General features: G+C 41.5%; 2 protein-coding genes across 4 annotated transcripts in view; one reads left to right on the forward strand and one right to left on the reverse strand.

The window, feature by feature from the left end:
• Positions 1-4,560, reverse strand: part of GUCY2F (guanylate cyclase 2F, retinal) — a 102,699-nt gene extending 98,139 nt beyond the window's left edge. For all 3 annotated transcript variants that reach the window (XM_058712845.1, XM_058712848.1, XM_058712847.1), the window contains exon 1: positions 3,751-4,560. In XM_058712845.1, the coding sequence (XP_058568828.1) occupies positions 3,751-4,480 (730 nt within the window). In that variant the 5' untranslated portion in view covers positions 4,481-4,560. The remainder of the gene's footprint in view (positions 1-3,750) is intronic.
• A 19,619-nt stretch (positions 4,561-24,179) lies between these two features.
• On the forward strand, positions 24,180-24,997 carry LOC131501923 (mitochondrial intermembrane space import and assembly protein 40-like). The gene has a single exon (XM_058712421.1). The coding sequence runs from the start codon at positions 24,251-24,253 to the stop codon at positions 24,683-24,685; it is 435 nt and encodes a 144-aa protein (XP_058568404.1). The 5' UTR covers positions 24,180-24,250; the 3' UTR covers positions 24,686-24,997.
• Positions 24,998-25,978: the final 981 nt, after the last annotated feature.

Here is a 25,978-nt window from a genome sequence, read left to right on the forward strand (position 1 = left end):
TTGTAAACTGTAGAGAGCTGTTCACATGTAAAGTGATATTATGGTTGCTTTCATTGTCTCTATGGCAGCATCTAACACCCCTGCTGTTTCCCCTCCAAAGGCCCCGCAGCTTTCATTATTGTTATCATCTTTACTAGTAAATTTTATCATTGCCTCAGTCTTGTGTAAGCACAATTTAGACCTGTTTCTGAGAAAGACATTTCTTCTGACTCCAGTAAGGTGCCAGCAATACTTCTTAATTGGAAACATAAATTTACAAAAAACGAGAAGTGACACACCAGCCAGTAGTAGACTAGCTTTCTCTCCCCTTCCCCCCCCCCCCCCCAGCACAATTCCTCACTACCACCCCCACATGGGGTTGTAGTCACTGTTACTGTGAGCAGATCGGACAAAACCCACCTCTCAACTATTTTTTTTTTTTAATCCCTGCCACCGTATTTTGTACATCACAAAAGGTCCTCTTCTGAAGGTTCACTTGGGGGTCCACAGTGTAAGAAGTAGCCTCGTGTCCAACAGAATAGGGAAGAGGCTCAGCTGAGGTCACACAAGAAAGCTCACTGCCTTTCCAATCAAGACGGATCACAGCTACGAATACTTTAGCAGTCTCAGTCCGACCAGATGAGAGGGGCTAGAGAATCAGCCAGAGATTTGATCTGGTGTATTCTGTGCTTGGTGTGCTGTAAACTTCCTCACTGCCCTGCTGTCCCAGTCCATACTCACTGGCCTCTGGCTTGGTTTCTCACCAGATCTCCCACTTTTTTTTGAGAGAGAGAGAGAGAAAGAGAGAGGGCACAAGTGAGAGAGGGCAGAGAGAGAGAGACAATCCCACGCAGGGCAGAGAGAGAGAGAAGTGTGGCTCACCCAGACCCCGTGCTCACCCAATGTGGGACTCAAACTCACAAATTGTGAGATCATGACCTGAGCCGAAGTCAGATGCTTAACGACTGAGCCACCCAGGTGCCCCAGCTCTCCCACTTTCTGATGGGATGGGAGAGGTGCCCTGTACCCCAGGCAGCTTGCTTCAAGTCCTGATAGTCCATTTATGTTCATACCCTGGATCCTGCTTCCAATGTTTCTGCTGGCTGAGACAACTTCTCTCACCAGGCAACAAGCCTACCTTACTTTGAGTCACTGCCCTTCTGCAACTCCTGCTGTCATACCCAACCCACCGCTGTGGCATGCCTCAGAGGCCAACAGCTGGCTATTCCAAACGTGAGTGCCACACACATCTTTGAATACTCCACACTGTCAGAGGTCATATGCGGCAGGCTCAGTTGCCGTGCCCTCCTCCCCCACTCGCATTCGGTCTCTTGTCACTGAGGTCCCAGCATGCCCCCTCTGAGTCTGCCCCTGCTTTGCCAGAAACCAGAAACAAAATCCTGCAGTGCAGAGCTTTGTCTTTGCTCCCTTTTATCTCCCTTTCTGAGTCCCTACTTCACTTCCTGTTGCTGTCCTGTCAGCCCAGGGCGGGCCTCTGCTCCACAACCACAAACCTTCCTCTCTAGGTTTCCCTGCCCACCACCCCTCCAACCCAGCAATCTTAAAATTTCCATTCCTTCAGTAGGCTGATCCATACTGTTACAAAGAAAACAATCCGATTAAACAAAGTTATATTAGGACAAAAATGACTGGCAATCTAAAGTAAGGAACATTTATTTGCATTTTCATTAACTTAAAGCAGGTGGTTCTTAACCCTGGCTGCATTTTCCGTGCATCTGGGAAGCTACTGAAAATGCCCTTACTGGTGCCCCCCTGCAGACCACCAGAACCTCTGGAAGTGGCTTTCTGGCACCAGTCATTTTGAAAAGACAGCCAGGTAATTCTGGTGTGCAGTCAGAGTAAGAACCATCGACCTAAAGGAACACATCTCGAATAGCAGGGCAAGACAATGTACATTTGCTACCTCTCCACCTCAAAGGACTTGTGGGTGGTGAGCACTCAGTCCTAACTTCTCTCAGTCTGACAGCCTGAAGAGCTTCAGTGCCTGGATTTATTTAACATTTCATGGTAGAGGCCAAAATGTCATTTCAAAGAGCATACTATTTAGAAATGGGTGGGATGTGAAACACTCATGGAATGTAAACTTGCAGGAGACACTGGGCTTCGTGAAGATTTGTAGCATATTATAAAGTTATGATACTAAATATGTCAGCCTGTTATTGGCATGACTCCTCCCTGTAAATGGTTTTAGATCTTTAAAAAATAACTCTGTGCTCTGCTTTGAAAGTATCAAGCTCTATTATGAAGTAATCGGAGCCACGCTGATTGCTTAACATATAGGATCTTGTACAAGGGAGCTGGAGACAAACTACTGTAGTTCCTGGAACGAAAACTTCTTGCCCCTATCTTCCCATAATGATCATAATTACGGTCCAATCCAGGGGGACACTTGGAACTTAAAATGGGCTTCTGTTTACAGGCCGGGCTAAGCTGGACCATTCTCTAACAAACCCATTGTTATGGTAAGGAAATGCCTGGGACTAGTACTAATCCTAGCAGTAATCAATTTAACAAGTAGTTGCTGAACTGTCCAGTCTAAAGTGGCGGAGTGGCCGCAATAGAGAAATGAGCAGTGTTCCCTCAAATCGCTGCCACTTTCCAGAGAAAGGTAAAGTGGAGATTGGCAAGTTGGAATAGAAGAGCGCCTGGCTGGCTCTGTCAGTGGAGCATGTGACTCTTGATCTGGGGGTTGTGTGTTTGAGCCACACACAGGTCGGGTGTAGAGATTACTTAAAAATAAAATCTTCAAGGGGCGCCTGGGTGGTTCAGTCGGTTAAGCATCCGACTTTGGCTCAGGTCATGATCTCAGGGCTCCTTAGTTCAAGCCCTGCATTGGGGCTCCGTGCTGACAGCTCACAGCTGGGAACCTGGAGCCTGTTTCAGATTCTGTCTCTGTCTCTCTGCCCCTCCAGTGCTCTCTCTCTCTCTCTCAAATATAAATAAGCATTAAAAAAATAAAATAATCTGCAAAAAAAGTTGGAATAGAAAATATCAAAACCAAGTGTCACAAGGGCTTGCCATCAGTATCAGTAAGAGACATCTCTGATTCAAGAGGACTAGGAAGGACTCCTCTTCCCCCAAATCTACCCAACTCGCTCTGCTGATGGCAGCTTCACTGGGTCATTCCTTTGCTTGACACTTTGTCCATTACCTCTGCAAGAATCACCTTTGAACATAAACCTTCTCTTGGAAGAGGAAAGGTGAAAATGTAGGCAGTCTCCTCATTTTAATATGTTTCTATTTATCAGCTAGGTCCCTCCAAATCAGCTAGTTGTGTGCTGCAAAGAGATAAGCCCTGAGGTTTTTTTTTGGGGGGGGGGGGGGAAGCAGAGGATAGAAGGAAGATGCATATGTGAAATGTGATGAAATAGGTAACAAGATCAGACAAAAATGGAGCCATAAGAGCAACCCTCTTTGGCTGATCTGAAACTACTGGGGTTCTAAGGGGATAGAGGGTGTGCAGCTACAGTCACTCTTACAGTCTTCCCCCTACCCAGGTGCTGAGAGTAGGCACTGGAACCCAAGGGCATCTTAACCACCAAGTTCTCTGCACCTTTATTTACTTCATAAGATGGACTCTGTTGAAGCAGGACGGCCTTTGAGCCTGAGTGTGAGTAAAAGAGGGCAAATGCATGAAAAACTGGGGAGTGATGTGCTATCCCGGGGTGCGAGGGTAGGAAACCTTTTGGAGATTGTCGTATTTTTTTTCCTGGAGCCACGTTTAAACGTCAGCCGGGAGAAAGCACTCACTGCGAATTCTGTCAGCCTGGCGAATCTGCTGGAGAGCTTCCCGAATGCTTTGGCTGTCTCGTCCTGTGCTCAGGACGACCCCTACAGGTAGGCCCCGGCTCTGAAGAGCACTTGCGACTCGATTGGCTGTGTGCACCCAAATGTCTTCATCTGAGGAAATGACTCCAGCGTGAGCCAACTGGAAATATTTCATGACGGTTACCAGCACACGGATGGGAGAAGGGAGTGTCCGAGAAAAGGTCGGATAGCTATTTTTATTGTCTAATTCATAATTCACACAGGCCCAAGAGAAAATCCCTTTGTCCCAGCTGTTTCCCAAGAGTGAGGCTGCCTCGCAGTAGCCCGGATTGGCAGGTCCAATAAATCCTGAGGCCATCTGGCGGTGAGAAATGAAACTGGCAAGGGCTCCGGAAGTCTGGCAGTCTTCATTGAGAATCACGTATTCAAAAGAGTAACCCAGGTCAAATGATGGGTCCCTGTTGATCCGCTCAGTGGCTAATCGAGCAGCAACCTCAGGCAGAGCTTTTGAGAACAACGGATCACAAGCCCAAGGGCCCACCACCCCTATCTTGTAAGGGGGTGCGCACACCTGTTGCGGGATGGACGTGAGGGCCAGGAGGCACACACACTGCAGGAGCTTGAAAGCTACAAGGCCATGGTGTCTTCGCTGTCTTCTGGGAGCTGCAAACCAGAGCATAAGGTGAAAGAAAGGCCAAGGTCCCAAGAACATAGCTGTTCCGCTTCTAGCAAGCTAGTGAAGAGATGTTGGGAGGTTAGTCTGCTTTCCTGAGATGGACAGTGGTGTTCCCAAATGCCTGTCAATCAGAAAAAAAATTATTGCATTATTCCTAAAGCTTCTGGAAATATTTGTTATAAAAGAATGGCAAAGGAATGGCCGTCCCCAAACTGAAAGCTTCTTTCCCCTACCCTGACCCAAACTCTTCTTCCAATACATCCTATATTCCTTATCTCAGTAGATGGCACCTCCATCCACTGTTTGCCCACTTGCTCCAATCAGAAACCTGGTAATCAGCTGTTATTCTTTCTTCTTCTCTGTCCTCACATTCAATCTATCACCGAGTCCCATTGATTGAACTTCAGCAATAGCTGCCCACCTCACAGTGTTGCAAGGATTGATTACATGGATTAACATCCAGCAAGTGCCTATAACAGGGTCTAGCATGTGGTTAGCATTATATTAGTGATATTATTACCATTATTATAGTTTTAAATATGCCCATTTTTTTCCATCATACTGCCTCTTGGAGAGAGACACAGAGGTAAACAAATAATGGCAACACAAAGTAAAAAAAAAAAAAAAGTATGATTGGAGTAGTTCAGCAGGGGAAGATAGAGAGGATCATCCTCCAAACTCAGATTTCATGGGAGGTGAGGAGGGAGGAGAAGGGACTGTGTCTCTAACTCAAGTATTAAAAGAAAAGTTAGCCAGGTAAATAGGGTTATGAGGGAGCTGGTGCTAAGTGCCTTCCAGGCAGGAGGAACAACGTACAGTAAGACCCAGAGGTTTTTTCTTTTTTAATGTTGTTCAAGAAAAGGATATGTTAGATTCTCAGAATTCCAAGGCATTTGTTCTGCTTAGATCTATGATATCAGCCAAGGCAAGAGCCAGATCACCAACAGTCCTATATGCCATTCATAGGTTTTTAGATTTAATCCTGTAGACAATAGTTTTAATCAGAGAAATTGTATAATCAGATTTCCATTTTTATTTATTTTATTTTATTTTTTTTTTTAATTTTTTTTTAACATTTATTTTACTTTTGAGACAGAGACAGAGCATGAACGGGGGAGGGTCAGAGAGAGAAGGAGACACAGAATCGGAAGCAGGCTGCAGGCTCTGAGCCATCAGCCCAGAGCCCGACACGGGGCTCGAACTCACAGACTGCGAGATCGTGACCTGGGCTGAAGTCGGACGCTTAACCGACTGAGCCACCCAGGCGCCCCCAGATTTCTATTTTTAAAAGATTGCTCAAGTAGCCGTGTGGTGAGCAGGTTGGAAGGGGGTAAGACTGGAAGCAGGGAAACCAGGTTGGAAGCTGTTGTAGTAATTCCACCTGAGAAATGATGATAGACCAAGAGAGTGGTTGTGAAGTTGTAGAAGAATGGAGATGAAATCCACCAAGCTTTAAAAAAAATATCAAAGAGATTAAGAAAGTAGAGCCAACAACAACTTGGTGACTGACAAGATGGAGAAGGTAAGGAAAAAAAGGACTCCAAGATGATTTTGAGGCTTTCAGACCTAGGCAACTGGTTGGAAAATGATATAAGTCTCTTGAGATAGGGAACACGGAAGGAAGGAGTGGGCAATATAATGCATTCTATTAGACATGTTGAACTGGCAACGCCTGTAGAATATACAAGTGGCAATAACCAGTGGACAATTTGATACACTGGATCTCATAACAGAAAGCTGAGCTAAAGATATAAATTTGAGTGTAATCAATTGATACAGGATAATTGAAGATACATGGAAGACTGACAAAAGAGAGTTGTGAAGTAACGAAAGAAGACAGAGGACAAAACCCCGAAAATCCACTTCACTTAAAGGTCAGGCAAAGGGAAAGGAGGTCATAATGAAAAGTTACATGAGAAGTCCAGAGAAACAGCAAAATCCAAGAGATGGCATGATATCTTACAATCCAAGGAAGATGAAGCTTTGAGGATGAAATGTGTTTATCACATCTCACACTCCACTGAGAAGTCAAGTAAGCTAAACAGCGAAAAGAATCTGCCCATTGGGTTTGGACCCAGAGTAAAGCTGCAAGTTAAGGGACTACAGTGAGTCAAACATGAATGAGAACTATTGAAATGGAGTCAGTAAATGTAGAGAACTCTCAAGATGATGCATGCAAAGCCTTTCTCCATCTAGCCCTTGCCTTTATACCCCCATGTCCCACTATTTTCACCTGATGCTATAGTAAATTTCTTGCAGTTCTACAGACTTATATCACATAGCCTATCAAGCATAGGATTTGGAAAATGCCATTCCTTCTGCCTGGAATTCCCTCCTCCCACACTCTACTTCTGGCTTCTGATGAACTTTACCTTAAAGACCCAATTGAAGTGTTCCCTACTCTGTGCAGTCTTGATTAACACCCTCAGACCGAGTTTATTGGTTTTTCCATCTGTGTCTCATATTCATACTTCTACCCATTAGAGAAGGTGTCACTCTGATTTATAAACTGTCCCTATTTGGGGTCTATATTGTGACACAGATATTGTTTGATATCTCTTATATTTATAGGACCCCATACTTTCAACCACAAGGGATGAGCAACAATGAAAGCAACTCCATATGGAAAACAGAGCCCACTGGATTGGGAGTTCCTAGAGGTCTTCTTCATAGTTCTAATGCCTAAGCAAGTTCCCAGCATAGTAGCTATGAGGTAAATGTTTGTGAAAAGAATTAATAAAACATTAAGGTTGATCCAAGGTCAGAAATAACCTCAGCAGCCATAAGAAGAATCATTTGCTTGGGGGAGATATTAATGAGGAAATTTCTTAGCAAATTTTAATTCCATCCAAAGATCAAAACAATGGCATGGCTTTCTTCAGGGCTGATAATCAGTGCTGGTATGTACCAGTCAAGTTCAACTGGTTGCTTGTTACCAGCAACAATTCTGCCTGTGCCAGGCCTGTTGGTTATGATTCTTGAGTCTCATTCCTAATTTTATGAGAAAGCCTGACTCCATAAGAGACTGTCAGGGACACACTTGCAGGATCTTAAAGACCTACTGCAATAGTATACCCCAAAATTTGTAAACAGGTGAAAGTGCGTTAAAATGAAGGTCAAGAAAGACTTAGGAAGGAAATGTCTCCCCAAACACCATGAGCCAGAGATGAAAGGCATATATGATGGAGAGGCAAAACTTCCAACTTTGCTTCCAGGGTGGTGGAAAGGTTCTGGGCTGATTATATCCATAAGGACCTCAAATCTATTCCTAGACCTTCAAAATAATCTAGCCCAATCTCCATCCCCCCAAACAGATTTATTCTGTGTGCTGACTATGTGGAAGGCATGAGGGTGAGATTCACAATGGATAGGGTATAAAATGTAGACTTGGCCTTCAAAGAGCTCCCAGCCTGGCATGTCAAGCTGGGCCCTACTGTTCCCACCCTCCCTCAACTCCAATCTTTTATCTATCATGGCAAACCTTGGGAGCCAGGGCACTCTCTGGATAGCATGGGAGAGGTTGCTATTTCTGGTCTGTATTGTGACAAGGATATTGAACTAGATGGTATCTTTGTCCTTAGAGGACCTCACTCTTTCAACCACTAGGAGTGGATAACAGAGAATGTAACTCTATATGGGGAAGAGAGTCCTGTTCACAGCAACAGAGCAACGAGGCCCAACCAACTGCCTCTTCTTCCCCAGACACACCCAGTTTGGTGAGTTCTCTCCCAGAAGTGGTACCTTTGAGCCAGAAATTAGCAATTGGATAGCAAAGTCTAAGATTTACTGAGTTCTTGCTATGTATCCAGCACTGGGCTAAACTCATATATTATCTTATTGTAAAAACTCAATAAAAAAAAAAATTCAGCCCTTTGAGGCAGGTATGATGATTGCATTTACAGATGATGAGAAAGAGGCTCAGAAATGGTAACTTTCCTGAGGGCACACCGCTGTAGAATGGGGATTTGCAACCCAGTTGATTAAGCAGTACAGTAGAGAGACTGTTGACAGCCCCTCATCTGTGAAATCACTGAGACCACTATTATTATACCTTCTATGCTACCCATACTGAGTTTGAATAATTCCTTTGTGGTGTTAAAAAATTCCCTTAGTCCCCCATTACATAATGAGGGGCAGAGGCAGAGTAAACTGGAAAGAGAAAACACATTCATTATCCAGCCAGAAGGAATTTACCTGTACTGTTCAAGCCCAGTCTTGGGACAGCTCTCTTACCCCTCAGTCAGGGTTCAGTGTTGCACCATTGGGGATGGAGGGCACCGGCCACACTGTATTGTATATATAGCTAATCTTAGTGTTTGAGAATGGAGGTCTTGGGAGTACAACCTTTGGAATGTTAGTTCTGATTCTCAATTTCCTCATCTGGAAAATGGAGGTAAATTTAATTTAATGCTTTTGAAGTAAAGGATTAAATAAGGTAGAATGCTGAGCACACAATTGTCTTTCTTTTTTAAAATCATTTTTGAGAGAGAGAGTGCAAGCAGGGGAGGGGCAGAGAGAGGGGGACAGAGGATCTGAAGTAGGCTCCAGGCTGTGAGCTGACAGTAGCGAGCCTGATGCGGGTTGAGACCCGCATCAGGCTCTTGAACTCACTAACTGTGAGATCATGACCTGAGCCAAACTCGGACACTCAACTGACCAAGCCACCCAGGTGCCCCCACAATTGTCTTTCAATACATACTAGTTCTTCCTTGCTGTTTAAAGACAGGACTGCACTGGGAATCAGAAGGCCTGGGTCCTGACCCCAGTTCTGCTACTGACTTGCCATGTGATATTGAACATATCATTCCTCCTTTCTAGATCTCTCTTTTTTCCCCTCAGCTGGACTAGAGGATCTGCAAGTCCCCTTCTTCTTAGATATACACTGATCCTGGGACTCTGTACTTCCAGGCAGTGACTTTATTAAACCTCTACACTGTTAACCTGCTTTCTGAATTCACTCAACATTCTCTAGCCTTTGCTGTACTAATTAGTTTTTTGCTAGTGTCATATTCCCACAAGTGGTTTGTACTTACTTCTATCTGGCAGACCCAGTTCCTGATTGTTTTATAACTCTGGTCTAGAATCCTCTATCAAAATATCTACAATATGAAGTGTGACTGCCCCCCACCAATGTTGGAGTTATGCTACACTGAAAATCTGGGTTCCTAAAGCCATTCATTATCTTATTGTCATTATTAACAAGTATACATCACGAACCTGGTTTGTGCCAAGCCTGAAACCACAAAATTGGGAAAATATATGGCCTGAAATTTGACCAAGAAATGCAACTGGGTGGGGGGCGCCTGGGTGGCTCAGTCGGTTGAGTGTCCAACTTCAGCTCAGGTCATGATATCGTGGTTTGTGAGTTTGAGCCCTGCGTCGGGCTCTGTGCTGACAGCTCAAAGCCTAAAGCCTGCTTCAGATTCTGTGTCTCCCTCTCTCTCTGCACCTCCCTTGCTCATGCTCTGTCTTTCTCTGTGTCTCAAAAATGAATAAATGTTAAAAAAAATTTTAAGAAATACAGCTAGGTAGGTACATCAGAAGTAAGGGGGCAATAATGTTCACCACTGTGGCTCTCTCTCAAAAATAATTAAATCTTAAAAAAAGAAAGACAACTGTGTGCTCAGAATTCTACCTTATTTAATCCCTTACTTCAAAAGCATTAAATTAAATTTACCCCCATTTTCCTGGTGAGGAAGAGAAATGGATTACAAATGAAATGTTTTATGTTCTTGAATAGGTTATAATTTAGGCCTTGGTCAGGAACCACCTTTGGGAAAATTATCTAGTAGGTAAAGTTTGTCTTCAGACTCCTAGTCCAGCTCTCCAACCTATTAATGGAAAGAAAAATAACTCTGGAAAAAGAAGCTCTTTACATAATTTCTGCTAATATGTAAAAGATTAATAATATGTGAAAATTTCCCATATTCCTCCCCAACCAATGGTGTTTCTTTTTTTTTTAAGTTTATTTATTTATTTTGAGACAGAGAAAGAGAGTGCGAGTAGGGGAGTGGCAGAGAGAAAGGGAGAAAGAATCCCAAGCAGTCTCTATGCTGTTGGCACAGAGCCTGATATGGGGCCTGAACCCATGAACTGTGAGCTCATTACCTGAGCTAACATCAAGAGTCAGACACTTAACTGACTGAGCCACCCTGGTGCCCTGGTGTTTCTTTTTTAGTGGGGGAGTCAAGAAAAGTTTATGCCAAAGGAATTAATCTCTAATGTTATAATTTCAATTTCAAGCATCAGTTGCAGTTAGGCAAAGGGGAGAGACCACTCTGAGTAGAAAAATGAAGGGACTTTGGTGCTCCTCAGATCAAAGCGACTAGCCATCTATTCTAGGTGTAAGACTGGCATTTTTATGTTATAATCCAGGTCATTCCTCCTAAGCACAATGCCTACCCATCTCCAGTTCTAAAAAGTTTGATTTTCAACACCACATTAAAAGGATCATACACCATGATCAAGGGACATTTATCCCTGGGATGCAGGGATGATTCAAAATATATAAATCAATAAATGTGACACACTACATTAATGATAAAAATGAATGAATGATAAAAATCACATGATCATCTCAATAGATTCAGAAAAATCATTTGACAAAATTCAAAATCTTTTAATGATTAAAAACTCTCAACAAACTAGGTGTAGAAGGAATGTACTCAATATGATAAAGGCCATATATGACAAGCACACAGCTAACAACAGACACAATCATAAAAAACTGAAAGCTTTCCCTCTAAGATCAGGAACAAGACAGTGATGCCTGTCTTCACCCCTCCTATCCAACATAGTACTGGAACTCCTAGCCAGAGAGCTCAGGCAAGAAAAAGAAATAAAAGGCATCCAAATTGGAAAAGAAGAATTAAAATTATGTTGGCTTCGAGATTGTCTGACCTTATACATAGAAAACTTATAAAGACTTATAAAGACTACACACATACACACACACACACTAGAACTGATTAGCAAACTTAATAAAGTTGCAGGAAAAAAATCAACATACAAAAATCAGTTGTATTTCTATATACTAATGATGAAATCCAAAATGAAATTAAGAAAATCCCATTTACAAAGGATCAAAAATAAAATACTTAGGAACAAATTTAACTAAGGAAGCAAAAGACTCATACACTGAAAGCCACAAAATGCCAATGAAAGAAAATAAGAAGACACAAATAAATGGAAAGACATCCCCAGCTCATGGATTTAAAGACTTAATATTGTCAAAATGTCCATCATGCTACCCGAAGAAATCTGTAGATTTGGTATTATCCTCATCAAAATCCCAATGGCATTTTTTTACAGAAATAGAAAAAAATACCTGAAATTCATACGGAACCACAGAAGACCCTGAATAGACAAACGTCCCTGAGGAAGAAGGACAAGCTGGAGGTATCATACTTTCTGATATCAAAGTATATCACAAAGCTACAGTAATCAAAAACACTCTGGTACTGGCATTAGAACAGACATATAAACCAATGGAACAGAATAAAGGACATAGAAATAAACACACACACCTAGGGGCGCCTGGGTGGCGCAGTCGGTTAAGCGTCCGACTTCAGCCAGGTCATGATCTCGCGGTCCGTGAGTTCGAGCCCCGCGTCAGGCTCTGGGCTGATGGCTCGGAGCCTGGAGCCTGTTTCTGATTCTGTGTCTCCCTCTCTCTCTGCCCCTCCCCCGTTCATGCTCTGTCTCTCTCTGTCCCAAAAAAATAAATAAAAAACGTTGAAAAAAAAATTTAAAAAAAAAAAAAAAAAAAAAAAAAAAACACACACACCTACAGTCAACTGATCTTCAACAAGGGAGCCAAGAATACACAGTGGGGAAGACAGTCTCATCAAAAAATGGTGTTGGGAAAACTGGACATCCACAAGAAAAAGGATGAAATTGGATCTTTATCTTACACTATAGACAAAAATTAACTCAAAATGGATCAAAGATCTAAATGGGTAAGAGCTAAGACTATAAAATTCCTAGAAGACAACAGAGAAAAATCTTCTTGGCATTAGTCTTGGCAATGATTTCTTGGATACAACACCAAAAATGTAATCAACAAGGCAAAAATAAACAAATGGGACTACATCAAACTAAAAAGCTCTGCAAGGCAAAAGAAACAATCAACAGAGTGAAAAGACACCCTGCAGAATGGGAGAAAATATTTCCAAGCCCTATATGAGGTAAGGGGTTAATATTCAAAATATATATGAAACTTCTACAACTCGGGCACCTGGGTGTCTCAGTCAGTTGAACATCGACTTTGGCTCAGGACATGATCTCATGGTTTGTGGGTTTGAGCCCCACGTTGAGCTCTTTGCTGACAGCTCAGAGCCTGGAGCCTGCTACGGATTCTTTGTCTCCCTCTCTATCTCTGTTCCTCCCCTGCTCATGCTCTGTCTCCTCTCAAAAATAAACATTAAAAAAATAAACATTAAGAAAAAGAAATTTCTACAACTCCATAGCAATAAAAAAAATAACCCAATTAAAAAATTGGCAAAGGACTTGAATAGATGTTTCTCTGGGGAAGACATACAAATGGTCAGTAAGTATAAGAAAAAGTGCTCAACATCAGTAATTGTCAGGGAAACGCAACTCAAAACCACAGTGGGATAGCACCTCACACCTCTTAGGATGGCTATTGTCAAAAAACAAAAAGAAATCAAGTGTTGGCAAGGATGTAGAGAAACCGGAAACTTTTGCACACTGTTGGTGGGAATGTAAAACGATACAGTAGTTGTGGAAAATAGTGTGGATATTCCTCAAAGTATTCAAAGTAGAATTACCATATAATCCAGTAATCCAACTTCTGGGTATATATCCAAAAGAACTGGAATCAGCATCTCAAAGAGATGTGTGCACATTTATGTGTTTTTGTTGAAGTTTTTATTTTAATTCCAGTTAGTTAACATACAGCTTTTGTGTTAGTTTCAGGTGTACAATTTAGTGATTCAACACTTCCATACACCACCCTGTGCTCATCATGACAAGTGCCCTCCTTAATCCCCATCACCTACTTCACCCCCCCACCCCCTCCCCTCTGGTAACCATCAGTTTGTTCTCTCTCTCTCTCTCTCTCTCTCTCTGTCTCTCATTTTTCCCTTTGCTTGTGTGCATGTTTATGTTTATTGCAGCACTATTCACAATAGCCAAGATAAGAAAACAACCCAAACGTACACCGATGGATGAATGGATAAAGAAAATATGGTACATACATCAAATAGAATAGTATTAAGCCTCAAAAAGAAGGAAACCCTGCCATAGGCAACAACATGGATGAACCTGGAGGACATTATGCAAAGTGAAATAAGCCAGTCACAGAAGGACAAATACTGCACCATTCCACTTAAACGAGATATCTAAAATAGCCAAACTCATAGAAGCAGAGAGAATAGTGGTTGCCAAGGGCTCTGGGGAGGAAATGGGAAGTTGTTCAATGGGTTTCAGTCAAGCAAGTTTCAGTCAAGCAAGATGACTAGATTCTAGAGATCTGCTGTACAGCATAGTGCAGATAGTTAACAATGCTGTATTGTGCACTCAAACATTTGTTGAGGGTATACATCATGTTGAGTCTTCCTACCACAATAAAAAATAAATAAATAAAAATTGTGCTGTTTAAAATAACATTTTCCAAGTTAACACATTTATAACATGGGTTTTTCCTCAAGTCACATACTTTCTAACACATGACTTTTTGTTCTCGGTTTGCTGACAGTTTGTCCCTCCATTTTTTTCTGGGCTCTATTTCATGCATTGGGTGGTATTTCCAATTCTGGTAGGACTCCCTGTAGAACCAGAAAGTTCTATATTGCTCTAGGATTTAGTCATGTTCCTGATCCCAAGATTTTGCAGAAGGAAACTTATTGTTTAAAAAAAAAAAAAAAAAAAAGGAAACAGAGAAGAAAGGAAGACAGAGAAAGAAGACAGAGAAAAAAGGAAGAATGGAAGGAAGGGAGGGTACGAGGAAGGAAGGGAGGAAGGAAGGGAGGAAGGAAGGGAGAAGGGAGAGAGATGCCCTGTGCATTCACCTGCTGATTTGAACTTAAAGACAAAATTATAAAGCTCTTTGTAAAAGACACTGTTTTCAAAACCAGCAGGCTAAAGCCTCCCCGGAGGCTAATGGGAAATGTGGACTTAAGTAAAAGTTTGGAGGTACGAAAATTTGGAGATAGCATACTACTGACCCACAGCTCTTCTGGGGCTGTTGCCTAGGCAATGCAGATTCAACACCTGCATGGAATCAGGCTTCCATGGAAAGTAGCTAGAGCATAGGGATACATCATTTCATTTCAGGTGGCTTTCAAAATCTGGTGGGAAAGCTGATTTCACAAAGCTGTTCTTTAAACATATACAAAGAAAGACTATGAAAAATAGCTCTGAGGAAAATGGTTCCTCAGCCTAGCTTGTCAAGCCGAGGACTTCTATGGATGATTGGTCTTTACCGTGACAGCCTGAATCAGGTTAACAGCTCGTGTAAGATAACATCAGGAAGAAATAAAAAAAGAATCATGAGTGAATCTAAATGAAACCTTGAGTGAGAACCTTTGAGCCCAAATCTTGATTTAAAGTGCTGAAAGTTCTTCCCCCCTTTCTTTCCTTCTTTCTTTTTCTCTTTTATTCTTTCTTTTGCTTCATTTATTTTTATAACATATTGCAGTAAAACTGATATATCTCAGTCAAAAGTCTGAGCTCCCACATGGGCTGTGTTTCTTCCCCATTACGATTTTTCTAATAAACAAGAGCTGTCAACTACTCACCATGTTAAGTCACCGCTCAAATGTCTTCAATTTCCCTTCTGCGCATGCAAATCTCTGGCATGGCTACCCAGTGTGTTCATTTCAGTGCATCCTCTGTTAGCTCATAATCCTGCCAAGGACTCCAGGCTGTTGATAAATTCCATTAATGGGGTAAATAATTGAGAGGGATAGTAAACCTTCTTGTAAATCACTCTTCAGCATCCCCAGACCAAGACCGGGATTAGGATTTAGACAGACACTTCTAATCCTTTAAATTGATCCCACCTGTAGCAGAGTTAGTGCTGACCTAAATCCATTGACCCAGAGATTAACAAACAATTAGAGTCCTCTAGATAAACTCATTCTCCACGGACTACTGCCTTTTCTGCCTTTCAAAATGAGACTTACGTACCCTCGGATTTGCCTCTGTTTTCTTCCTTTTTCCTTTCTGTGGAATAGCCACACGTCGCCCCTTCTCCAGGACAGCTTAAATGCCAGAACATTCATCAGCTGTAATTTCAGTCCAGGATATGAAAGATGATCCAGGCAGGCTCCCTGAAAAATTCAAAGTAGGTGAAGTTTGTCTCCTTCTAGTTCCTTCAAATGTCTTCACTGCCTTTCCTTCCAATTTGCCCCATACCTTGGTGAACTTCCCATACTTTAGATCTATCCTTTCTTCCTGAGCATTCCTTCTGTTGAGGGTACCATTCATTCAGGGCCCTGTTCTAGATTCCTAAGGCAAGAGCTGAGGGATTGGTAGCTGAAAACTACTTGTATTAAATTAGGGCTGCTATATGGCAGACACCTTATTTTTTTAATGTTTATTTATTTATTTTGAGAGAGAGAGAAAGAGAGAGAGCAAGGGAGAGGCAGAGAGAGTGGGAGAGAGAGAGAATCCCAAGCAGGCTCTGCGCTGTGACTGCGGAGCCGATGTGGGATTCAAACTCACAAGCCATGAGATCATGACCTGAGCTGAAATCAAGAGTCCGATGCTTAACCAACTGAGTCACATAGGCATCCTGCAAACATTAAAAAAATAAAAGTAATAGCTTAATTGAGATGTAATTCACATACCACAAAATTTACTCTTTTAAAGTATACGATTCAGTGTTGTAAAATATATTCACAAGGCTGTACAACTGTCACCAACTATCCAGTTCCAGAACATTTTTATTACCCCCACAAAGAAATCCTGTAACCATTCTCCCCTCCCCACAGCTACTTGGCATCCACTGATCTAATTTTTGTCTCTATAAATTTGTCTATTATGTGCATTTTATATAAATGTAAACACAATATGTGGTCATTTATCACTGGTTTCTTTCACTTAGCATGTTTTTTTAACGTTTATTCATTTTTGAGAGACAGAGACAGAGTGAGAATTGGGGAGGGGCTGAGAGAGAGACACACAGAATCCAAAGCAGGCTCCAGGCTCTGAGCTGTCAGCACAGAGACTGACTGGGGCTCAAACCCACGGACCACGAGATCATGACCTGAGCCGAAGTCGGATGTTTAACCGGCTGAGCCACCCAGGCGCCCCTCACTTATAGCATGTTTTCAAGGGTCATGTGTGTTGCAGCATGTGTCAGTACACCATTCCTTTTTATGGCTGAATAATATTCCATTTTATGGGATACACCACTTTTTTTAATTTGTTTCTCAATGGATGGACATCTGGGTGGTTTCCACTTTTCGTCTATTATGGATAATGCTTCTGTGAACATTGTGTATACATTTTTGTGCAGGCATATGTTTTCAATTCTCCTAGGTATCTGCCTAAAACTGGAATTGCTAGGTTATATGATAACTCTGTTGAACTTTTTGATGAACTACCAAACTGTTTGCTAAAGAGGCTGTACCATCCTACACTCCCACTAGCAATATACATGAGGGTTCTTCGTTCTCCACGTCCTTGCCAACATTCACTGTTTTCTTTTCTTTATTCTTTAGTATGGTCGGCATTTTTACACGTACATCACCTCATTTTCTGTTCACAACAACCATGAAGATAGATATAATTTTCCCCATTTTGTAAATGAGGATACCAAGACCCAGATAAATAAGGCAATGATATTTATTGAGTGCTGATGATGTGACAGGCATTCTTAGAAGCCCTATCTCCTTTAATCTGCACAATGATCCCATGAGGTGGATGCTATGTGAATTCCAGATGTGCAGAGAGGTTAAAGTAACTTACCTAAAGTCACATAGCCACCAATCAGTGGAGCCAGTATTTAAGCCCAGACAGTCTGATTCGGGGTCCGTGGTGCAGTCATAATTCAAACCCAAGGCCATTTGGCTCCAACGAAGCCCATGCTTATCCTTGCTACATTCCACTAATGCAGCTCTTATACTAATTCTCCATGGCTGCTTGCTCTTTAGCAAGGGCTCCAGGAAAACAAGGTGACCACCCAAAGTAAATAATCCCTAATTGTAGAATTTGGGGTGACCTGATCAAAAATGTTCATGGAAGTGAGGGGCCGTCTAGCCTTCTTCATCTATCAGTGCCATGAATAGCCCCCAGAAGACACTCCACAGGAGAGTTCTGATGGAGATCCAGATGTTCAAGGAACCATCATTCAAGGAATGCTCCCAAATCCTGAACAGACATGAAATTCCAAATTTGCAGGGAGAAGTAGCTGTGAATTCGCACATAAAAAATTTCTGAAGTGATTTTTGTAAAATTAAGAGTTCCATCAACACTTGTGTCTCTCTGTAAATATTAATAGCTAACACCTATTGAGCGTTCGCTATGTGCTAGGCAATGCTCTATGCACTCTACATATACTAAATAATTGAATCATTACAATAGTCCCATAGGGTTCGTATTATTATCATTCATGTTTTATAGATGAGGAAACTGAAACACAGAGAGTTCAAGTAACTTTCCAAGGACACACAGCTAGTATGTGGTGGAGCCAGATTGTGAAAAAAAAAAATAAGTGGTTTAGATTTAGAGTCAAGGCCCTTAACCACTGCCTCATAAAAGAAATCATAGGGTGGGCCCATTGGGTTTAGCTATAGGCTCAAAAATACCCATTGGATCTCTAGACTTCAGTGACAGTATAATTAATGACAATTTTAGAACAACTGTTTGGGTTCCTTGTGAGTCTAAAAATATGCAATAACTCCAAATGCATGAGTACAATCAGGGATCATTCCTACAGAACTTTTAAAACCACTGTGTCAGAAACCTCAGGTACACTGTCTGGTTACATACTGCCCCATGGGGGGTCTTGTTGACCTAAAGCACCAGAATGTTAATAGGATCCTACTGGATTTTATGGAAACATATCCGTTCCTGTTCTACATTCCCAATATTGAAGCCTAACAATTTACAGAATTCAGTTATCTCTGAATGATCTTCCTAAGAAGCCATGGAATGAAAGCATCCAAATGACACACTCTCTTGTCCCACAAGACTAATTGTGAAATCAGACACATCTCTCTAGTTTCCCTCTTAACTTTAGTTGCAGAGACAAAAACATAGTCCCTTCACATTTAATGGGTTATTTTTTTTTTTACTGCTAAACACTACAGGGAACCCCCAATTATATACATCATGGGAAAGTGGCTTTCTGGGGCATTAGCCTGGGATCTATGTATTCCTTTTGAGACTGAGACACAAATTGAATAGCTCTGCAGGGCTGGGGCATGGACTATAAAAAAAATAGGTCCAGAATGATGTATTCCTAGTTAATCATCCAGAACAAGGCTTGGACAAGTAGCTCCTTGCAGTCAGGAAGTCACGTGAGAACCTGGGGAGCAAGGGAGGTGGGGGAAGACGAATGACAGTAGGAGAAGGAAAACTACAAGAAAGGATGTTAGACAAATGTCCACACTTTGCCACAAGGGCTTCCGTGTCACGTATAACCCCCCTGGGGATAAGGAGGGAAACAAAAGCTGTGAGGTCTACATGCCAATCATGGTGTACCAGCATGAAAGGCACCCTCTCATGTCAATCGTCACAAAAAACTATGATGCATGTAATAGTATTTTCCTCATTTTAGATAAATGAGGCTTAGGCAGAGTTGGTAACCTGCCCAGGCCAGATTCAAAGTCGGATCTGCATGATTCCAGTGAAGGCTCTGAACTGCAATCCTCAACCTCTCTTTAAAATGTTGCATATAAACCCTACCCCACTGAAAGTTCTTTGGTGAATTCAACAGTAATAACAAATTTTTCTCTCTGCTTATGGCGCTCAACAAAATACATATATATTGGTTCTTAAAAGAAAGATAGTTGGGGATAGGAAGCAATATAATAATTGCCAATTACTTCCTCTCAAGTGGAGCTATCAGTATATTTTTTTTTTCATTTATTTCTCATAACACCCCTAAACGGTGAGGAAGATTCTTACTCACTTTAGGTGTGGAGACAAAGATAACATCCAGAGAGGTTATAGAACTTGGGCAAGTTCACACAGCTAGTAAATGGTGGAGTCAGGGATCAAATTTAGGCAGCATGGTGCCAGGGCTCAGAGCTTCATAACTTCGCTATATTATTGCTTCAGAGTGCAAAGAAGCTATTTGAGAGTATTTCGTTTATCGATCGATCTATTTATCTATAGATTTAGTATGGCAGTTTTGAGGGGAGAGGTGGAACCTTGACCCAACTTTCTGCCACATTCAGCCCAGAAAACTTGACCAGAACAAAGCCCAGTGCTGCCCTCTAGTAGTCACTTCCAGAATTGAAATTACATTAATTTAACGACTACTTCTGTAATGATCCCTTGTAGCCACGGGATGTCACTATTATACAAGCATTCGCAAACCCCAATTTTTAAAAAGTTAATGTTACACGACTTTTGTAAAAATATTTTTAGAAAATGCCAAACAGTAAAAGTCAGAAAAAATATTTTATTTTCAACGAATACTGTGTTATTTCTAACATTGTAATTAAGCCATGTCAACAATTTTGTAAGCTTTTTTTGTTTTGTTTTGTTTTCGTTTCTGTTTTTACTTTGATGCTATAACATATGTCTGTCAGGGCTCAGGGCTCAATCCTAAGGGCTCAGGATTTGGAGTCAAAACCACTTGCCTACAAACAAACTCCAGCTCCACCCTTCCCAGACATGTGACCTTGGGCCAGTTGCTTAAGTTTGCTGACACCTAAGTTTCTTCTTATATAAAAAAAAATTATAATAAGCAGAACTAACCCTGTCCTGTTGTAGGGATTAAAGAAGATGGTGCAGGGCACCTTGATGGCTTAGTAGGTAAAGCATGTGACTTTCAATCTTGGGTTTGCAAGTATGAGCGCTCACAATGGGTGCAGAGATTACTTTAAAAAAATAAAGAAGATAGTGCATATTAACAGTCTGGCACAGGGGTACCAGGGTGGCTCAGTTGGGGTTAAATGTCCGACTTTAGCTCAGGTCATGATCTCACTGCTTGTGAGTTCGAGCCCCACGTCAGACTCTGCACTGACAGTATGGAGTCTGCTTAGAATTCTCTCTCTCCCTCTCTGGCACATAGTAGGTGCTCAAAACATATGCAAGATATTTTAAGACCATGCTAAACCCTAAGCACCCTTGCTTTTGGAGATGTCACCCTGCATCTTACCATATATACTTTAACGTGTACCCATATCCTACATTAAATACATCTTTTGCTAAAAATTTGAAGTAAATTTTAAATTTTGTTTTTGACAGTGTAGAAGTTCCTCAAAAAATTAAAAATAGGCCAACCCTGAGATCCAGCAATTGCACTACTAGGTATTCACCCAAAGGATCTAAAAATACTGATTCAAAGGGACACATGCACCCTGGTGTTTATAGCAGCATTATGAACAATAGCCACATTATTGAAAGAGCCCAAATTTCCATCGACTGATGAATGGATAAAGAATATGTAGTTTTTCGGACAGCAACATGCAGAAGGTTGAAACTAGACCACTTTCTCACACCATTCACAAAAATAAACTCAAAATGGATAAAGGACCTGAATGTGAGACAGGAAACCATCAAAACCCTAGAGGAGAAAGCAGGAAAAGACCTCTCTGACCTCAGCCGTAGCAATCTCTTACTCGACACATCCCCAAACGCAAGGGAATTAAAAGCAAAAATGAATTACTGGGACCTTATGAAGATAAAAAGCTTCTGCACAGCAAAGGAAACAACCAACAAAACTAAAAGGCAACCAACGGAATGGGAAAAGATATTTGCAAATGACATATCGGACAAAGGGCTAGTATCCAAAATCTATAAAGAGCTCACCAAACTCCACACCTGAAAAACAAATAACCCAGTGAAGAAATGGGCAGAAAACATGAATAGACACTTCTCTAAAGAAGACATCCAGATGGTCAACAGGCACATGAAAAAATGTTCAATGTCGCTCCTCATCAGGGAAATACAAATCAAAACCACACTCAGATATCACCTCAACGCCAGTCAGAGTGGCCAAAATGAACAAATCAGGAGACTATAGATGCTGGAGAGGATGTGGAGAAACGGGAACCCTCTTGCACTGTTGGTGGGAATGCAAATTGGTGCAGCCACTCTGGAAAGCAGTGTGGAGGTTCCTCAAAAAATTAAAAATAGACCTACCCTATGACCCAGCAATAGCACTGCTAGGAATTTACCCAAGGGATACAGGAGTACTGATGCATAGGGGCACTTGTACCCCAATGTTTATAGCAGCACTCTCAACAATAGCCAAATTATGGAAAGAGCCTAAATGTCCATCAACTGATGAATGGATAAAGAAATTGTGGTTTATATACATAATGGAATACTACGTGGTAATGAGAAAGAATGAAATATGGCCCTTTGTAGCAACGTGGATGGAACTGGAGAGTGTGATGCTAAGTGAAATAAGCCATACAGAGAAAGACAGATACCATATGGTTTCACTCTTATGTGGATCCTGAGAAACTTAACAGAAACCCATGGGGGAGGGGAAGGGAAAAAAAAAAAGAGGTTAGAGTGGGAGAGAGCCAAAGCATAAGAGACTGTTGAAGACTGAGAACAAACTGAGGGTTGATGGGGGGTGGGAGGGGAAGGTGGGTGATGGGTATTGAGGAGGGCACCTTTTGGGATGAGCACTGGGTGTTGTATGGAAACCAATTTGACAATAAATTTCATATATTGAAAAAAAAATAAAAAAATTTTAAAAAATAAATAAAAAGAAATTTAAAAAAAGAAATAAAAAAAGAATATGTAGTTTTTCTAGATATAAAACGTAATAATTTATAAAAATGTTACATTTTTCGACATTTACTTGAACATTTGTTGACTTTAATTTTGCAGTTATCTTTATGTTTTCAAGCCAGCAATTTTCGTCAAATTTCAGGTACCTTTGTAGGTCCTTGAAAAGTTCATATGACTTAGGCATTGTGCCCATATTGATCAGTGGGTTAAAATAAATGTCTCTGGGAGCACCTGGGCAGCTTCGTCAGTTAAGCATCTGACTTCAGCTCATGTTATGATCTCATGGTTCATGGGTTCAAGCCTCGCATCGGGCTCTGACAGTTCAGAGCTTGGAGGCTGCTTTGGATTCTGTGTCTCCCTCTCTCTTTCTGCCCCTCCCCCACATGTGCTCTCTCTCTCTCTCTCTCTCTCTGTCTCTCTCAAAAATAAATAAATTAACTTAAAGAGAAGAAAAGTCTCTGGTAACATGATCATTTCACTTATGCATTATTTTATGGCTGCAAAACATTTAATTTTGTATCTGTTCCAAAATTTACTTAACCATTCCCTTATTATTATATATATATTTAGGTTGTTTCCAACTTTCCCCATTATAAACGATGCTACAATAAATATCTTTGAATGCAAACCTCTTTTCAGTATATTAGGAATATTACCTTAGGATAGTTTCCCCAAACTGGAATTACTGGGACACAGTATATGACTACCAGTAATGACTCTTGACATATATGGTCTCTTTATTTTCCAAAATATTTGGACAGCTTTATGCTGTCTCTAGCAGTAAATAAAAGTGTCCATTTTATTGCTCTGTCACTAGTTTTAAGTTGTGTCTACCTTATATTAATTAATGTTATAAGCCAAAAAGGAGATACCTGATTTTACTACTGATTTTGAATCACCGATGAGTTCTTTAAATTCTTCTCCCCTAATTTTGTAAGTCATATGCATTTCCTGTCTTGTGAATTGCCTCTTTGTCTTTTCCCTCACTTCTAAAGTCCAGTGGTAGGCAGTGAATACCTGAACTTCGTGTCTTATCCAGCCTTATGCAGAAGCGGGTAGTCAGAAAACTACATAATAATCACAGACTGTGCTAATACTATGGATAGGTTTATTCCACTTCCATCCCACTTCTCAATCCCATGGAGCTCGGGTTTTGCATGTAAATTCGAGATCACCAAGTAGATGCACTTGAGTGATGTCTGGCAGGTGGAAGGAAGTGAGCTCACAAGCTAGAAAGAGCAGTCCTGTTTGTATACATGAGGTTTTTCTGCAGTGTTTCTCTTCCAGCTTCCTGGGCATCAAAAAAAAAAAAAAAAAAAAAAAAAAAAAAAAAAAAAAAAAAAAAAGAGGGGTTACCCATAGCAAAGGCAGCAACAGCAGTTTCTTGATCTGGCTTATAATTGCTGGATCACGGCGACAGATGCTGTTCATCTATCTCCCTGAGTATTTAGAGGTGGCTGCAGCAGGTACAGAGGCGACAATGGCAGGTTCTTGACTCTTGGCAGAGCTCTAGGGGTGACATCAAAGGTAGTAGCTCCCTTGGGTTTTCAGTTCTGTATTTTACTGGACCTGTTCTTTTAAATCTAGCCTATACCCTGCTCTTTTAGAACTTCCAGCAATTTGGTAAGACTTAAATTCTCTGTTTTAAATCTCTTCCCATAAATTGTTATAAACTTTTTGGAACATAATCTAATTCTGTCTGTTACAGTTTAAAAATATTGAGGCGGAGGGGGAACAGGGTTTGGGGCTGGGAGGGCGAGCAGGCAGGCGCGGGGCGGGGCAGACCTGGAGGGGCGGGCCCGTGTAGGCCTGGGAGCTTCCCGCCCAGCCTGGGGGAGAGGTCACAGCGGGAGCCTGCCACCGCCTGGGCCGCCGCCACCGCTCTCACCGCCAGGTCTGAGTGCCGACGCTGCAGCCATGGCCTATTGTCGGCAGGAAGGGAAGGATCGAATCATATTTGTGACCAAAGAAGACCATGAAACTCCAAGCAATGCAGAGCTGGTGGCTGATGACCCCAACGATCCGTTCGAGGAGCATGGATTGATCCTGCCAAATGGAGACATTAACTGGAACTGCCGGTGCCTTGGGGGAATGGCCAGTGGCCCCTGTGGGGAACAGTTCAAGTCGGCCTTTTCCTGCTTCCACCATAGCACAGAGGATGTCAAGGGGTCAGACTGTGTAGACCAGTTCCTGGCCATGCAGGAATGCATGCAGAAATACCCGGACCTGTATCCCCAGGAGGATGAGGACGAGGAGGAGGAGGAGGAGGAGGAGGAGAAGCCAGCAGAATGTTTAGAAGAAACAGCTCCTGCTGAAGCCACTGCAACCAAAGAAGAGGAGAGGTCAAGCTAATGAAGACCATAAGGCACTGAGCTCCAGTCCTTCTCCTTCAGAGTAATATGAACCTTTTGTAAGATGCCTTTTGGTCATTCTCCGAGAAAGTGTCTTTCCCTCTGTTTGTGCGCTATAATGTACAAAATAACTTATTTTGATGATCAGGGGTCTTGGTCCTTTGACATATACACTGGAAAAAATGTATGTGTGCCTCACATAAACCTATCAGCAAATGTAGCTGTCACTTTTGAATTCTCAGATTATCCTGAATTTTTCCTCTTTGAAATAATGTACTGACTATGCTCAGCAACTGAAAATCATTATCTGGGAGTGTCTTGTGAGTGAGTTGATTTATTCTGATTGATTATATGCCCTTGTAGATTTTATACCCCTGTGGGAAACGAAACAAAACCATCTTCCTTTAAAAATGCTGGAGTGGGGCCATTCCCAATACAAGGCCACATGATCACTTATTTCTCATGAACCATCTTGACCTTGAGTATGTGAGGAGTACTATATTTAATTTCTGATGCATTTTGGTTTCCATTTTCACTTTGAGCTCCAGGTTTTCCATGCTTGGAAATTGGAACTTTGGACCCTCTGATTCACAGTCCCTTTCTAAATGAAGAGAAAGGCTGGTTTTGCTGTTGTTCTTCCACAAGCCCTGGTTTGGGGCCTGTGTTCACACTGGCTCTGTGTCAGCCTGTTTAGTGCAATGTTCTTGAGAAGTGGGGACCTAATTGTTACCAAAGTAGCAGCCAAGAGAAGAAACGGTGTGAATTAAGTAGTCAATTAAAAAGAAAATATTATTTTAAATAAATAAATAAATAAACAAACAAATAAATAAATAAATAAATAAATATAAATAAAAATATTGAGGCACCTGGGTGGCTCAATCAGTTGAACGTCCAACTCTTGATTTCAGCTCAGGTCATGATCCCAGGGTAGTGGGATTGAGCGCCGAGTCAGGCTCTGTCCTGAGTGTGGAGCCTGCTAAAGATGTGTGTGTGTGTGTGTGTGTGACCCAGCAATCTCACTTAGAAACTTCCACTGCACAGAAATAAAAGTACCAGGACTCACTGTCACAGAGGCATAATGACATTTACTGTAGTGTTAATTTTAGTGGCAAAAACCCTGGAGACAACATGAGTGTCCATCAATAAGGGAATGGTTAAATTTATTACAAGACATCCACACTATGGAATATTATAGATCAAACTGAAGAATAAGGCTGCATATGTATTGCCCTGAAAGTATGCCATAATACATGATGTATTTAATGAAACAAGTTGTATAATTCCATTTTGAAAA

This window comes from Neofelis nebulosa, chromosome X (genome assembly GCF_028018385.1).
Source record: "Neofelis nebulosa isolate mNeoNeb1 chromosome X, mNeoNeb1.pri, whole genome shotgun sequence".
Classification (NCBI taxonomy): Eukaryota; Metazoa; Chordata; class Mammalia; order Carnivora; family Felidae; genus Neofelis; species Neofelis nebulosa.